This window comes from Rhinolophus hipposideros (genome assembly GCF_964194185.1).
Source record: "Rhinolophus hipposideros genome assembly, chromosome: 7".
NCBI classification, from domain to species: domain Eukaryota; kingdom Metazoa; phylum Chordata; class Mammalia; order Chiroptera; family Rhinolophidae; genus Rhinolophus; species Rhinolophus hipposideros.
In genome coordinates this window covers 79,564,201-79,581,430 of record NC_138053.1, presented here as the reverse complement: position 1 = coordinate 79,581,430, position 17,230 = coordinate 79,564,201, and the positions used below count along the sequence as shown (strand labels likewise).

Here is a 17,230-nt window from a genome sequence, read left to right as displayed (position 1 = left end):
GCGGAAGAAAGGTGGGGGGGGGGGGGAAGCAATAGAATCCAAGTCATAATTTGATTAAAGTTACTGAAATTCAAGGATAAATAAGGAATTCTTTCAACAGCCTAAGAAAAGGCAAAATAATTAGACTGAACTTAAGACTTTGCAATACCCAATGCCTGACGATAATGTATTGATAGCAATACTTGAAACTGAGAGGGAAAAACTATGACCCAACAATGTGTTTCTCATTGAAGTAATGTCAATTGGCAGATTCTCAAACACAAAAGAAATTCAAGAAACTTAAACACTTTTTGATAAAAACTACCTGATGACAAAATACACTCAATCAAGAAATGAATAGGAGGGGCCGGCCGGGTGGCTCAGGAGTTTAGAGCTCCTAACTCCGAAGGCTGCCGGTTCGATTCCCACATGGGCCAGTGGGCTCTCAACCACAAGGTTGCCAGTTCAGTTCCTCAAATCCCGCAAGGGATGGTGGGCAGCGCCCCCTGAAACTAAGATTGAACACGGCACCTTGAGCTGAGCTGCCTCCTGGAAGGCTCAGTTGGTTGGAGCCCGTCCTCTCAACCACAAGGTTGCTGGGTTCGACTCCCGCAAGGGATGGTGGGCTGTGCCCCCTGCAACTAGCAAGGGCAACTGGACCTGGAGCTGAGCTGCACCCTCCACAGCTAAGACTGAAAGGACAACAACTGGAAGCTGAACAGCACCCTCCATAACTAAGATGAAAGGACAACAACTTGACTTGGAAAAGTCCTGGAAGTACACACTGTTCCCTAATGAAGTCCTGTTCTTTTCCCAATAAAATCTTAAAAAAAAAAAAAAAGAAAGAAAGAAGGAAAGAAATAGGAGAAACCCCAGTAAAAAACCTAGTGGTTTTAAAAATCTGGAACATAAACAATCATAGGAAATAAGTAAGGCAAATGTAGTTACTTTTACACTCTTAAGGTTTAAAAATGTGTAAGTGTATAAATTCCCTCCTTTTCTAAAGTGGAATCAACATATATTAACATAAATAAACCAAGAAACAAGTTTAAATACCTTTTTCCTTATTTAAAAGAAACAAATGAAACAAATGAAAGAATAACACATAACAAAAAGCCCAAAGAAGGAAGGAAGGAGTGTAGGAAGAAGTGATAATTTTCTCAGCTTTTATAGAGAGGTTGACAGACATTATCTAAAATTGTTAAGCAAATAGATAAAAGACAATATCACATAAAATTAGCAGAACTAATTGCCTAAATCAGAAGGAAAATATTCATAAGAAAAGAACAAAAGGAAAAAGGTAAGAATTATGGCAAAAGACAGAAGAAAACAAAAGAAACATGAACAATCACACCAGAAAAATGTTAACAAAAAGAAAGGTAGAGTTTCAATGTTAATAAGTGAACAATTCTTATTAACTCATGGCAGACAGTATTAAATGAGGGGTCCTTTATAATGGCAAAGGGTTCAGATTCACAACGTAACCGTCTTAAGTGTTTATGTCCAAAATATCACTGCAACAAAACAATAAAGCAGAAACTGTAAGAAATGTAAGAGAAATTAACAGAAATACAATAGAAGTAGCAGATTTTAATTCACTTTTGTCTGTCCATATTCAGATGTAGTACACAAAAAATAATTTAAGGAAAGAATATAGAAGGTATGAACAGAATGACTGATGAAGTTGAACTAAGACATATATATTGTACACTGTTGAGAACACATCTTCCAAGTGTCCGGTTTATAAAAATTGTACTGGATCGCAAAGAAAAAGTTTAAATTAAAAAAACTGCAAATAGAATACATTTATTAGATGACAATGCTATAATTTTTTTTTTTTTTACAGAAACAAAAGCCACCCTCCTTCAATCATGTAGAATTTAAAAATTCCCTCAAAACTACTCTTGGCTTAAGTAATAATATTAATACAAATTTCAGATAGCACAGAAAATAAACAGAAAAATATTACATACATGGCCAAAAATCTGTGTTCAGCTTTAAATTACAGCTTTAACACCTCTGCAAAATTAAAGTTTGAGTGAATGAAACAAATATCCAACTCAAGAAATGTGTAAAAGAACAATAAAAATAAACCCAAGGAAAACAAATCAGAAATTAATGAATTATTAAAGAGGAAAATGGTAGATCTGACAAGAGAAATCTAAAGGGCTGATTCTTTGGGGTGAGGGAAAAAAATAGATAAACCACTGCCTAAAGTGTACAATACTAGGAGTAATTTTTAAATTCAAAACACTGACATCTTGGTGTGTTTCCAACTACTGAAATACTGGTGTACTTTATATGTACAAGATTTCAAAGATCAGCTAGCAGATCACCCTCCTTGACTCTCCCATCATTACCCTGCAATGGCCTATGCCCCCAAATTCCTTTCTTCTGTGCATCCTTTCTTTCCCACTTGGTTCTTACAGCTCTGTAGCTTCAAAGGAGAGAGTGCCCTCTGAAGCTGATTGCTCTTTCTGATGAGAGGAAAAATAAGGTGTAGGGCAGACAAGACCATCTGCAAGTGAGACTCCAGGAGGGGCCTTGAAGGAGTGGCCTGAGAGTCCATTCTCATATGTATTGAAGCTTGGACTTAGTAAAACAGAAAAAGCATCAAAGGGCACCTGGGATGAGGGGACTAAAGTTGAAGGAAGCAGGAAGTAGAACGATGATATAAAATGCTTACTTCTATAAATTATTAAAATTTGAAGTTATGATGTTTGTATATTTTTATATTTAAAATCTATTAAGAATTTAGTAAGTTCTGATCACAAATAAATACTGAAACACACATTTGTCATTTTGCTTTCATATGGGTACTGCTATTACTGGGTAGTCAAATCAATCAATCAAACAAGGAAAAATTGAAAGCAAAAAAAATAATAATAAAGATGCTACAAGATACAAGAACAAAAATTCCAAATTCTGTAACTTTATTATAGAGTTAGTGCATTATAGATTCAAAATCTGACAAAGGAGACAAACAAAACTAAGAAATAATTATTTTATGTCACTGCAGAAGTCCTAAATAGACTATCAGCAAACAAACTTAACAGTTCATTAAGATTATTCTCATATACTGTATGAGACTCATTCCTGGAATGCAAAGGTAGTTCAATATGAGAACACCTATTTGTATAATACACAATATTAACAGATTAAAGGAGAAATTTACTATACATTTATGTCAGTACTTTGAAAAATTATGTGGTAATGTTCAATTTCCATTCCTGATTCAAAATTACTTAGTAAACCAGGAAAAGACTGATACTTCTAACATGGCAAGGAAGTAAATATCTGAAATAAAATGCTATACATCACTTTATACTATAGAAGCCTTTTCAATACCATTAGGAACATAACATGCAAGGAATAGTATTATTTCTTTTATTCTATAATTTATTGTAGAAGTACCAAGTAAATTAGAAAAAATAAAAAAGGAAAAATATTGGGAAGAAGGCAAAATATCACTTGTAGATATGATTCAAAGACTAGAAAACCCAAGAGAATCACATGAAAAAAGTTATTACAAATAAAAAAATGCAATCAGGTGTTGCGTTACAAAATTAATATCCAAAGTTAACAGCTTTTATATACATAAACAATAACCAGAAGATAGAATGTGAAGAAAAAAAACTCTAAAAGATAAAATACTTAGGAACAAAAAAACCAAAACCACTTAACATGCACAGAAGATATTCAAATCTAAATAGGTACATAAAATTAATTTCAGTAAGGACGTTCCATAATCTTGGCTATGAAGAGTTAGTATTAAATTATAAAGTGATGCTATTCCCCAAATTAACTTACTGATTCAATGCAGTACTACACAGAAACCATCAAGAGAACTTTGGAGAAACTGAACGAAATGGTTGTCCAGTTCACTTGGAAAAACAACATATGAGAAAAGCCAAAAAAATTCTTCTGTGTTTATGAAGGGGGAAGAGAAGGGGGAAAAGAACGGAGAGAGGGCAAGAGATGAACAATCAGAACTTTAAAACAACTATGAAGCTTCAATAATCAAGAGATTAGTCTGAGAGAAGAAAATGGGCTGAGGAATAAAAAATCGCAGAAAACAGGCCCACAAAAAAAGGAACTTTGGTTTATGACAGGGTTTCTCAACCTTAATGCTATTGGTGACCAGTTTTGACAACTACATAAAAATGTCTCCAGACATTGTCAAATGTCCAGTAGAAGGTAAAATTGCCCCTGGTTTATGATAACGGTATTTCAAACTGGGGCTTGGGAGAACAGACAGTCATTTTTAAATAGTTAAATGGTACTGAAATAATTGTCAGTTGGTCTGGTAAAACATATAGCTGGATCCAACTTTAATCAATTAATAATTTTTAAATTAATTGTATAAACAATAGATGCATATTTTATCATGGAAAAAACCAAACATTATATAGATCTCTATCCTAAGAATCCCTTTTCATCACTTATCTGAGACAACCACTATTGCTAAGTTGGAAAATATCCTCCTAGGAACTTTTGCTAGGTATTAAAAAAGATATATACACCTGAAGAAAATAAAAATTTGATGGGAAAAAAAAAAGCTCTAGAAGAACGCATGTGTGAACTGATTTACAACCAAAATAAAAGAGGATTTTGTAAGTAGGCTACAAAATCATAAAAGATTAATAAGTTAGAATTTGTAAAAATTTTAAAACTTTTATATCGCAAAAATTATTATAAAGTTGAGAAGCAAAACAGTATGGTATTGGTAGAAAAACAGACACACAGACCAATGGAATAGAACTGAAAACCCAGAAATAAACCCACATAAATATAGGCAGATAATTTTCGACAAAGAAGCCAAAATTACACCATAGAGAATAGACAGCCTCTTCAATAAATGTTGCTGGGAGACTTGGAAAGTCACATGCTAAAGAATGAAACTAGACTGTTATCTGTCACCAGGTACCAAAATTAACTCAAAATGGATCAAAGAGCTAAACGTAAGACCTGAAACAATAAACTGCATAGAAGAAAGCACTAAACTTATGGACCTTGGGATCAAAGAGGATTTTATGAATTTGACCCCAAAGGCAAGGGAAGTAAAAGCTAAAATAAATGAATGGAACTATATCAAACTAAAAAGCTTCCGCACAGCAAAAAAAAAACTATCGACAAGGAGGCAACCAATCGAATGGGAGAAGATTTTTGCAAACAACGCCTCCGATAATGGGCTAATATCCAAAATATATAAGGAACTCATACAACTCAACACCAATAAAACCAAAAAATCCAATTAAAAAATGGGCAGAGGACCGGAACAGACATTTCTCCAAAGGACATACAGATGGCCAATAGACATATGAAAAGATGCTCAACATCACTAATCATCAGAGAAATACAAATAAAAAATACAATGAGGTATCACCTCAAACCAGTTAGAATGGCTATCATCATCAAGACAAATAGTAACAAGTGTTGGAGAGGCTGTGGAGAGATAGGAACCCTCATACACTGTTGGTGGGAATGCAGATTGGATGCAGTTGCTATGGAAGGCAGCATGGAGGTTCCTCAAAAAATTAAGAATAGAATTACCATATGACCAAGCAATCCCTCTCCGGGATATCTATCCATAAAAATCTGAAAACATTTACCCATAAAGATATATATGCTCCGATGTTCATTACAGCTTTATTTACAGTGGCCAAGACATGGAAACAAACAAAGTGCCCTTTGACAGAAGATTGGATAAAGAAGATGTGGCATATATACACAGTGGAATACTATTCTGCTGTAAGAAAAGATGAAATAGTGCCATTTGTGACAACATGGATGGATCTTGGGATTATTATGCTAAGTGGAATAAGTCAGAAAGTAGAGAATCATATGACTTCACTGGTATGTGGGATATAAAACTGAAAGCAACAAGGGAACAAGACAAACAAAAACTGATAGACATAGACAACAGTTTAGTGGTTACCAGAGGGTAGGGGGATGGGGTGGGGGCAAGGGGGTGGTAGATGAGGGTAAATGGGATCAAATACATGGTGATGGAAGGAGAACTAACTCTGGATGGTGAACACACAATGTGATATATAGATGATGTATTACATAATTGTACACTTGAAACCTATGTAACTTTACTAAACATTGTCACCCCAATAAACTTTAATTAGGAAAAAAAAGAAAAGAAACAGAAAAAGTAATTTTCAATACAGATAAAGGCTAATTTCTGATAGAAAGAATATAAATTATTAAGAAAATGATGAGTAACAAATAACTGGCAGTTAAAAGAGAAAAATAATTACAAATGCCAGAAATTACTAAAAAACAAGAAATTTAAAAAATGAGACACTTTTTTATTTATCATATTGTTAAGAAATGTGATGGTATCCCAGTTAGTGAGGGTGTGAAGGAAAAGGGTCACTCCTATAGTTTTTGGAAGTTTTAAATAACCCAACTTTCTGGTGCACAATTAATTAGCACATGTTCTTTGACCTTGTCCCAGCCTTAGTATAAGACTCACAAAAGTTTGTCAACAACATAAAGATTTAATAGCAAAACACTGTAAACAACCCAAATGTCCATCGACTAGATAGCAGTTAAAATATGGCATATCCATACAAAGGGAATACCATGTAGTCAATGCAGAGAAAGAGGGAGATCTGACTGTGCCCTTCTCAAAGAGCTCCAAAGATGCCTTTTGTTAAGAAAGATGCAAATAATGTAAATAGCGTGATCACTCCTGTGTTTAAAAAAAAAGAAAAGAAAAAGACTTCAGGTAACCCTAGCTAGTCAATTCTCACTAACCCAACCCAACTCTGGAATCCTAAGTTCAATTATAATAATTCTTTATTTGAATTTGTGTTATTCAGGAACCAAAATCAAAATAGTTCAAAGATCAAAGGGATACTTGTACATATATTTAAAAAATATATGATGAACACGCGTGCGTCTTTTTTCCTGGAAGAAATCAAAACAAACTGTTGATATAATTCGCCTTTAAATGGTAAGAATTTCACTTCTTATTTTGTGTTTCTACATTATTTGAATTTCCCATCTTTATGCATTATTTTTAAATAATGTATTATTTCTGAATTTTAAAAATTCTTAACCTTATCTATTATTTTTAAATGTCAACAGAACCTCATAGAGAGTAATAGTTCATTTTTAGTCGTATTTCTATGTATGCAAAAGCCAATTAACTGCTGTTATTTAAAAAAAAATTAAACACTGAAGAACCAAAAAAGGAGAGGAAAATACAAAAAGAAACATTAAGTGAAACTGTTTAAATAATAAATTCTCAGAAAATTAAAACTCTTAAGATCCCCAGGATTTCTCACTAGAAGAGGAAAGAAACTGTATTTAGAAAATGAAAATAAAGTTGATAATTAAGTATGAGACTGCAGAAATATTTCCCAAATGTTTATTTTTCACACCATACAGTTAGGTACTACTTACCCAGCTTGGAAAATCAGACCAAGTTGGAACTCGCTGACAGAGGTCCCGGAGGATACGTATGATAATCACACAGGACTGCAGACCATTAGCTCTAGCCTTGAGAGCAACACAAAAACCAATTGAATTACTCTTAGAAATATTGACAATATCCCTTGATGAAAAAAAGTCAAAATACCACTGTTCAATGGAAGCTCAGATAAAAATAAAACAAAAATAACCACACTTATAATTGGATTAATGAGCTGCCATTTACAGCAATATTTTATGCCAGGGTTAGTATTTAAAAGCTGGTATTTTAGGTCAAAGTAAACAGATTATACAAGAATAATATTTCTTGATCCCCTGTGAACCTTGACCTGTGTTCATTTAAATCAGTAAACTTAAAAAAAATCTGCCTACATTAGAAATAAAAGAAAAAGTAAAGAGCTAAAAAGTTTGTCTAGGGACTGAGAGGTTAAGGAAATCTGTTTGGTTTCCCTTCTGTGCCTTTGCATGATTGCAAAGTCACTAAACCAAACAGCTGCTTCCTCACCTTTCACTCCCTACACTTATTAACTTAGAGAAAGAGGGGGAAAAAATCTTAAAACTATACACAAAGCTTTAAACACATATTCCATTATTTAAAGCAAAGTTAATCTGCAGCCTTATGGAATATAATATATATACACAAACATGTGATGTTCCTAAAGAAGTCAACTTTAATATAGTCACTAAAAATAAAAATAAAATAACCCAAACTACAAAACACCCCCAAAACCTAAGTTTATTGTCAAATGAATGCAATATGCAATATAACTGCAATATGCAGATCTTCAAACTCAGCTTTCTATGTTAACATATTTTCTGAAATTTAATTTAAAATAGTGTTGCTTGGGCACTGTTTTGAAATGTTTAAACACAGTTAAACATGTTGTACTGAACTACTCTCTCATAAGGCTACAATAAAAAAGTAAAATGATGTTCCGAACCTGGAACCACTTAGCGTGGCGTAGAGCAGCCAGAGCGTCAAGGCATTTTTGCCTGTCCAAGACGTCCGGTGGGTCTTTCACCATACCCGAGGTTACATCTAAAATGGATTGAATTGGCAAAATGCAGTGAGGAATGGGTGTTTGACCAGGTGAGCAAGACACTTCCTTAAAGTAGCATCAGTGTCACATGAGCCATTTGAGAGTTCATCAGCACTTTAATGCACCCAGGGAATCATTTTCAACAAATTTACATAATCCAATGACAACTAAAAGGAAAATTAAACTCAATTTAGAAGTACATTAATTTCTGCAAATATGAACCCTACCCGCCAAAATGAAACCAGAAGGAAGGATTACTGGACACAGCGCACCAGCACAAAGATGACAGGACAAGAGGGAACACAAAAATCCACCTTAATAAATGAGAATGTAAAATAAGTTACTGAGTTTGTTCAGTATTCTAAACGGTCAAAGGTTATTCTGGGGCTAAGAATTATATACAAAGAATTAATGATAAATACGGAATGACAATACAGTAATAATCACAGAAAAAATAAAGAGCCCAAAATAGGCATTTCTAAGAGTTCACTACTTTCTCTTCCACAAGGGGATTTTAGCTGTAAGGGAATATAAAATGCCCTTTAAAATCCCAAGTTCCCATAAAGTGTTACAAAGAATAACTAGAGGGGAGCAATGGGTAGCACAGAAAAGGGCAGTAGGAACTAGCATGGTTAAATAGAGTAAGTATAGAAATAGAAGAGGAGCAGTAAGCAGATACTTTGATGATAATATGTAAGGTCTAACGTTATAGTAACAACTGATTTTAATCAATGATTGTTCTAAAACATAAATGAGCTACATAAAACTTGAGAAAGAAAATCTGAACTTAAACCAGGCCAAAAGGTTAACTTTACATTCATAAAAGTAGTTGGAGGGCCAGCTTTGTATTCTTCTAAACATATCTCTAAAATGTGTGTCATTACACATAACAGCAAATTTGCTAATCAGTTATTCACAAGTAAATAGCAATTAAATCAATCTAATTCACAGCTCTTGGTAATTTTAACAGTATAAATATTTTCTAAATATAGAGAAATTATATACCAGGCAACTAATCTATTGTATTTAACAGCCTTCTGGCTAAAAAGCACCAAAATTATGGGGCATTTAGAATATTATTTAATAAATAATTGAGGGCACCAAATGAATATTTGAGGGAAAAAGAAAAGTATATAATAAAAGAAAAACTTAAAGATGATTTTAAGAGTAGTACTGCAACTATGAGTAAGGTACTTGACTGTATATTTTATATGAGCATTCAGAAATCTTAAAGAGATACTTGTCTTTATTTTGAATAGATAACATACAAAAAAGCGTATTTTAAAGTGACAAAGAATTCCATCCAGTCTGAGCTTTCTATTATTAGTTCTTACTCCTCAAATAATCAGATAAACACAGATTTTTCAGAAGACTTTAGAAGGGAGATTTACAAGATAATCAACGCTATGTGGTATTCTGAGAATAAACACTAAGAGGAATCTGGGTACTAAAATGAAACTATCAAGACAAAAATATTAGCAGTTTTTAAAAAGTAATAATCTCAAAACCTGCAAGAGCAGCTACTGAATCCAGAAATATACTCGGCAGAAGAAATGGGCTATTCTGAGGTAAGAGAAAGGAACACAAGAAAGCACAGCTCACTACGGAAGTAAAAAGGAAAAGGAAAAAAAACAACAAAAAAACTACTCCCCAAAGCAGGGCTACAGAACATGCTGAAGGACCCTCTTTTTTCCATGTCCCTATTTACCGACATTATTTGCTAAAAGCTAGAATGCAAATAGGTGACAGTGTGCAATCTCTTTCTAAAAGTTTCTGAATTTCTAATGTTAATTCAGAATGTTCTAGCTTCCTCCAATATATAAGAAAAATGTCTTTTTGCACACAATCATTCATGACTTTGGAAATTTTAATGACAGAATTTCAAAGATGCCAAGACACCTATTGCAATTTAAAAACAAATTAAGAGCTATTAGAAAATTTCTGTTAAATTTAGAGTGTGGATTTTTGCACCCATTTTATAGTTTGAGTGGATTAACCCCTTAGATTATTGTACTAAAATCATACTTATTGCCTAATACCCAGTTAAAACAAAACAAAAAGCAGTTAATTTCTTTTACAAAAAAGCAAATTCTTACCCTACATGAATGTATTTAATACATTTAAGGGGTTAATCACCAGTTAGAAGACATGCTGTGTCCACACTATTTTATGATTAAAAGTTAATGGGAATATATTAATTTAAATTAACACGGTTATGTAAAATATATAATCCACCCAACCATTTAAAAACTAGTGTGAACACTGCTCAATTCTAGAAGAGACAAAGACAAAACAAACAAAACAGCCACACAAAGGACAATAAATGCCAGGCTTTGCATCCAAAATCCTTTCTTAATCAAATGGCAGGTGTGACACTGAGCTTTTGAAAACCTTGGTCAAAAATCCTTCCGATGTCTTGGCAGCAACCCCTGACAGGAATCAATCCCCTCTGCTAGAAGGCTTTGGACCGGGCCTGATAAGCTACAGGTGGAAAAAAACACACATAATACTTGACTTGCTGCAGAAAACACTCTGTAGCAAGGGTTAGAGCATTTTGAACATTTCAAGCTTCAAGTCAATTAAATGTTTACTTAATATTTAACTGTCAAACACAGTACCATAAAATAGATCTATCATGTGTTTAACAGTTATTTGGGCAATTTAATCACTTCCTTAAAATCATGTTTGGTATTAAATAGGAACATGAAGCACTGAAGAGGCTACCACACTACGCAAAGTCACAAGTCTTGTAATTTACAATTGCTCTTCCGGCAAAGCCTTCCTTATCCCCTGTACTAACTCCCCAAAGCAAGCTATAGGCTTTAAATGATTTTAAGACACAGAGCATTGGGAGCTGCAGTGAGAGAGAATACATACCATTATTCTGCAGCAAGAAAGAAGCAATCTTCATAATGAAGCTAAAGACATGGTTTACTGCAGTCATCTGCAGCAAAGTACACTCTTATCAATGTTTCTACACTTTTTGCACATCCAACTTTTCAGCTCAGTGTCTTGAAGTAAAATCTTTCAATTTTGGACTGATCATTTCTCTCACCATAATATTTATGAAATTCAGAACAGTAATTCTAAATCAAGTCTGGGTCAGACAAAAATATAATTTTGTTTCCTTTAGAAGGGATAGGTTATCAAACACTCTACTAAAATATGATACAATTAACTTTTGCAACATAAAAAAAAATGACTTGATACTGCACAAATTAAACTAAGCCTAAATATAATTGGACAAAATGTGCTCTGAAATAAAGTTAAATGCTCATACAAGTATAATTTCATCTTAAGTATAGCAACTTTTTATTAATAATATATATCAGAAGATTTTTTTTTCGAATCCTAAAGTCAATATGCTGCATATAAATTGACCAGATTGACTCAAGAGCTGTTTTTCCAGCAATATCCATCATCAGACCTTAAGTGGAAACTAGTGTTCATATAAAAGACCCTTTACCCACAACCCATTTATTTTTAAGATGAAAAGCTTATACAACATAAAGACCTGATATGGTATACAAAGTATGCAAAATTAGACATGTCTCCCAATGACCACATTTTTGATAAAATGTTCTTTTCCTGGGTTGTAGAAAGCCCAGTGCCTTAAAAGATTGCATTGATGTAAGCAAACAAATTTAAAGTGACAGTAACTGAGAGCCTACTGATGCTATTTTAAACAAATTTTAATATTCAATATATAGTATTCTTTTCTTCTTTATCTATATCACAAAGAAATATTATATAACTCCATAATCAACAAGTTAAGATGTACAAAACAACATGAAAGGAAACAAAGTAAATTTTATCTGACCCATAAAACAACAGAACCAATATATGGCAGACACTGACCATGCTTTTTGGCTTATAAGCTTTTGAAGCTTTGAAAATGTTACAGAATAGTCCCTAAAGCAACATTGCTGGCACCAGCAGGATTTCATATTCTACAATTGTAAAGAAGTTTAAAAACCCTGAATTGTACTATAACTCACTACCTCTACACCATTTATTTTTCAGTATCTCTATTATCACATTGGGCTCAAATGCCCAAATACATGCATTAGGATAGTCTGTATTTATGAAAGCGCTCCAAACCAAAGAGCAACCTCAGAGAACTAGAAATATTTACCATAGGACAAGCCAAATCCATGCATGATTACATATATAACAATGCCTCTTAAAGTATAACTCATGAGTATTTAACCAATTTTATTTCTGCAACTCTTGCCTTTTTTGTAAGACAAGAACTTCTTAATATAAATTAAATTTGTGGCCCCTTACTAGCAACATTTAATTTTTTCATGTGTCGACTATGCCAGTAAGAATTTTGAACTTTTTTTTTTTTTCCAGAAATCTGAGGTTAGCAAGAAAAGAAAAAAAATCAAGAAAATCAGTAATACCATGAGTGTTTTATAATCAAAGTCCACTACTAAAAAGAGCATTTACTTTCTGGGAAATGATCTTAAGCAAAACTGGTTGCTATATAAGTCAAATCCACCAAATTCTTATGTAATGCCAGCATGTTGCCTTCTAGGGCTTAATGCCATCTTAAAGAGTAGGTAAATGAAAAAAAAAGTTAATAGAAAAGTAGAATGTTTAATGGCTTTCCAACCTCCTTCCCTCATGTTCTCTTCTCGAATAATTGGAGATGTCAGGGTGATAGTGACTTGCATTTTGGGTTCCACACATGAATTCAAAATTATTGCCGCTTCAGACACAGCACATTTTATGTCATACTTCTCAGGACTTATAACCTATGTAATGAAGAGTACAAGAAATTACTTGGACCTTTTACATTATCAGACAAAGCAGTTTCATTATGGCTCTTTCGTTTTTTCACTACCCCAACCATTTTATAAGGACTAGATCATATACTTCCTCTGAGAAGCCTTGCAATAAATGCAATTATTATTAAACTCTGGCTCCAACTTCTTTTTAGAATTCTTTGAACTCCCCTACATCTGTTTCTGTAAAATGGGGAAAGCAATTCTATCTAAACTATTGGATTGTTGCAGGATTAAGTGAATCAACTATATAAAGCAATCAAAACAGTGCTTGGTACATACATAGTAAGTACTATATAAACGTTAACTAAGATGATAAAGAATTAATTCTATTTCTCTTACTTATCCACTTGTATAATCCAGTATGTACTGATTTGAAAAGAGCATTCTGCTGTTAGCTTAATTGTTTAACCGTTAATTAGTTAGGATATAATAGTTCCTGCTATGTAGTTGTACTAAGTACCACAACTAGGATCAAGATGCTCCTTATAAATTATACAATTCTTTCAAAGTCCTCAAAACTTTTCTCCCTCCTCATTACCCTAGCAGCACCAACAGAGGGTAGGAAGTAGACACACGATGCCAATTCTGCTGGCTCCTGCTGGCTGGTAAAAAGACTCATCCACAGTTAAGAAACTTCCTATCTGGAACAATGGTAATACAAAGCAAACAACAGTGAGTGTCAGAGTTGCCAGAGCTTAATTGAGTTCAATAGTGTGCTTCACCAGCCCTTTTGTTACAGTCGCTCTGCTGTGGTCAGCTGCTATTTATTCTAACTCAGTGCTGTAGAATACTCATTCCCGGTGAAATGTCTATTCCTAGATTTAGAATAGAATACCTAAATAAATAACAAGGTTTTGAAATGAGTTTTATACATTAAATTGTTCAAGGAATCTTTATTTTAAATTTCAGTTTGAGATTCTGAAAAGCTAATATATAAAACGTTTTAAAATTTAAACTTGAAAAAAACTGCTTTTGCAGGACTGAAAGAGGATATTCTATTAACTGTGCATTACCATGATTTGCTAATTGGACACTGGAGAAGTTAATTCTTACCATTATAACATGTAGAAAACTGAAAATAATCACAATCAAATGGGAAATTTGAATCAGCAAGACTCTATTTCATTAACTACACTTTCTTAAAAACGTATTCAACTAAATACGCAAAAGGTTCATGAAATTTAAAATTTTAAAACTTGCTATACATGGGCTTTGTTTAAAAAAAATCACTTTCTGTTCTGAACTGCCTTCCCTCTGATGATTCAAATCTCGGAAAAGTAACAGGAAGAGGACATGCAATTTTACATTTTGAAACAAATTAGCAAGATGGCTTCATGTCAAATATAAGCACTATAAAATCTAAAAGATAAAGTAGAAAATAGTTCTACCAATTTGCACAATCAAGGAAAAAAACTCAATATGGAAAGTCAAGCCAAAATTTTAAAGGTTGGCTTAGGTTTAGGCTTCAGCACAGTTAGTTCTGCCAGAAACTTTTGAACCAGACAAGCGGTGAAAATGAACATTTCCATAATACTTACAGCAAGTTGTTTGGGTAGGTTTTCTGCAATACGGCTTAATAATGTCTTTGAAGGTTTCTCTGAACACAGCAAAACAAGGTTGACATTTCTATCCCCTCGGAGAAGTAATCCTTTTGCCAATACTCCCACTCGCAAAACTCCTTTTAAAGCTCTGCAGTAAAAGCAAATCAAATTATGACATTTCTCAACCAGAATCAAGATAATCTCTAAACATAATAGTAAATTACTTTCATACTATTAATTTTTTTGTCAACGAGAGTATAAAAACATTCAATATATTTAGAAGTATCCTTCATTTAGATAAGAAATATGGATAAATCAATCAATCAAGAGCTAAGTTCTCACAGGGACAACTGAAAAGCAAATATTAACGTTTATGTGTCACACTTTACAAATTAAAATGAGTCACTTCTAATATAATACAAAAATGATTCCAAATAAAGGGAGCATGAAATGTTATAGATCATAATGTAAAACTTGATATGATGCTACTGAACACATACACCAATAGCAAGATGCTACTGAAAGATGCTACTGACGCTTGGACTTTATCTTTCATGGTCAATACATTAAGAGAAAAAGTCGCTACAACAAAGACTGAATGTCAGACAGATTTAACAAATAAATAAAAACTGAGTATCAGCTGAAATCAATTAGAAGACTACAAAAGCAGCTTTGAAAACAGACTCAAAACAGTTTTATATAAATTTAAATAATGCAGTTGAATACATTAAGTATCTAGCACAAGCATAAGACATGTAGACTAACACCAGAGTCTTCACTCTTTGTAACTTTTACTTGAAGTGTAAGAAGTCCATGTAAGGCAAAGCAAAAACATACAAAGTAGATAACCCTGAAAACACACCTGTCTTTACCTCCCTCTTTCTTATCATCTCCCTCTTTGCTCTTACTCTTCTCATGTTCAGACAAACTGTCTGAAACAAGTTTTAAAGCACGTTCAGTAATAGAAACAATCTTCTGAACTGCCTGTAATTCCTCTTCAGTTGGATAAATAGTTGCATGTTTTGTCATTACGTAACGGTCATCAGATGAGTCAGGACGACGTAAGGGCTAGAGAAAAAAAAAAGTACGTCATTAAAACAAAAGTTTCCTGAGCAAAAATAAACTATTTTTTTTTAACTATACATATTTTTGTTGTATCTTTTCAATAACAAAGTCAATTATGGAAAGTGTCCCTTTAAAACTATCTTCTCCTTTATTCCATTTCAGTAAAAACAAAAATGCAAACTGGAAACTTAGACCACCAAAAGTATGTATGTATATATACATTGCCTCAAAACATGTACAGTTGTAATACACACCATCAAAAGTTACGAAAATATTTTTTATTCAACTATAAAAACCAGTCATTCTGAAACTTTTTTTGCTTTTTAATATAATGTTTTGAAGATGCCTGTTCTGTGTTAAGACAACTGAGAAAGGAGGAATGCGATTTTCTAAGTGCTCTCTAGAAAACCAACCAACCAACCAACCAAATTCTCGTTTTCCATAGTCTGAACTTCTATAACATGTTCCTCACAGCCCTGGTGTCTCTTCTTTCACCCAGCTGCTACAGAACACAAACTCTAAGATGCAGATCTTTCCTACAGTTTTCCTAATTCACCAGCTGTGGTGCTACTACCCGTATCCTCTACTCAACTCACTAGTAGTAGGTTTTAGATGGTCACAATTTGAAGAAGGAAAAAAGATTCTGAACCACTAATAATGGAAAAATAACTATGGGCTAGGTCGTATTTTCGGGGAAACATGGTATACACGAAGACAGGAGCTAAGAACCTATATTAAAAGGAGGAAAAATTCAAAATCAGATGAAAAAGTTATATCGAGATTACAAAAGTCTAAGGATTAGTCCCTCAAACTGTTAAACAGTCCCTCAGTTCAGTAAACAGTCCCTCTAATACTGAACCAGTCTTCCAGTTTTGCCCCCACATAAACAAACTGGACACTCACTGCAGGCCCCTGTGGCTGAGGAGGCATGCCTGGTCGGACTCCCAGAAGGCCTAACGGACCCGGGGGCCCATGAGGATAGCCACCATCAGGCATTCGGCGACGATCATCCCAGTGATGCTGTTCTTCCTCCATTCTTCTCCAGTACATGTCCTCTTCGTAACGTCTGAAAACACACAATGACATTAGAAGCCTATAAGAAAAATACAACCCAAGAACTTAATCAATAATGACATAAAAATTTTTCAAAAAAGGCCCCAAATCAGCTTGACATGTTGCTTTCCCCCTACTGTACCTGATTTCCCTTATTTGCTTTCATCTAGAAGCAAATGAATGCAAGTGAAAAGAGAAGGTGTGACTACAAAGAGGAAAGCAAAACAAAATGTCATAGTCTGAGGTCACAGTTGAAAGAATAAGCATCTGAAATCTGAGAGTTCCTTCCAACCACTTTTAAGGAAGAGATTAA

At 33.6% G+C, this 17,230-nt stretch overlaps 1 protein-coding gene across 5 annotated transcripts in view; it reads right to left on the bottom strand.

The window, feature by feature from the left end:
* The window catches only part of ZFR (zinc finger RNA binding protein), a 68,613-nt gene that overhangs the window by 10,852 nt on the left and 40,531 nt on the right, over nt 1-17,230 (bottom strand). For 3 of the 5 annotated variants that reach the window (XM_081053215.1, XM_081053217.1, XM_081053216.1), the window contains 6 exons: nt 16,768-16,930; nt 15,662-15,867; nt 14,797-14,947; nt 13,084-13,225; nt 8,367-8,464; nt 7,399-7,494 (listed from right to left, as the gene is read on the bottom strand). In XM_081053215.1, coding sequence (XP_080909341.1) covers nt 7,399-7,494; nt 8,367-8,464; nt 13,084-13,225; nt 14,797-14,947; nt 15,662-15,867; nt 16,768-16,930 — 856 coding nt within the window. The remainder of the gene's footprint in view (nt 1-7,398; nt 7,495-8,366; nt 8,465-13,083; nt 13,226-14,796; nt 14,948-15,661; nt 15,868-16,767; nt 16,931-17,230) is intronic. The other 2 variants (XR_013993611.1, XR_013993612.1) reach the window with 1 other exon arrangement.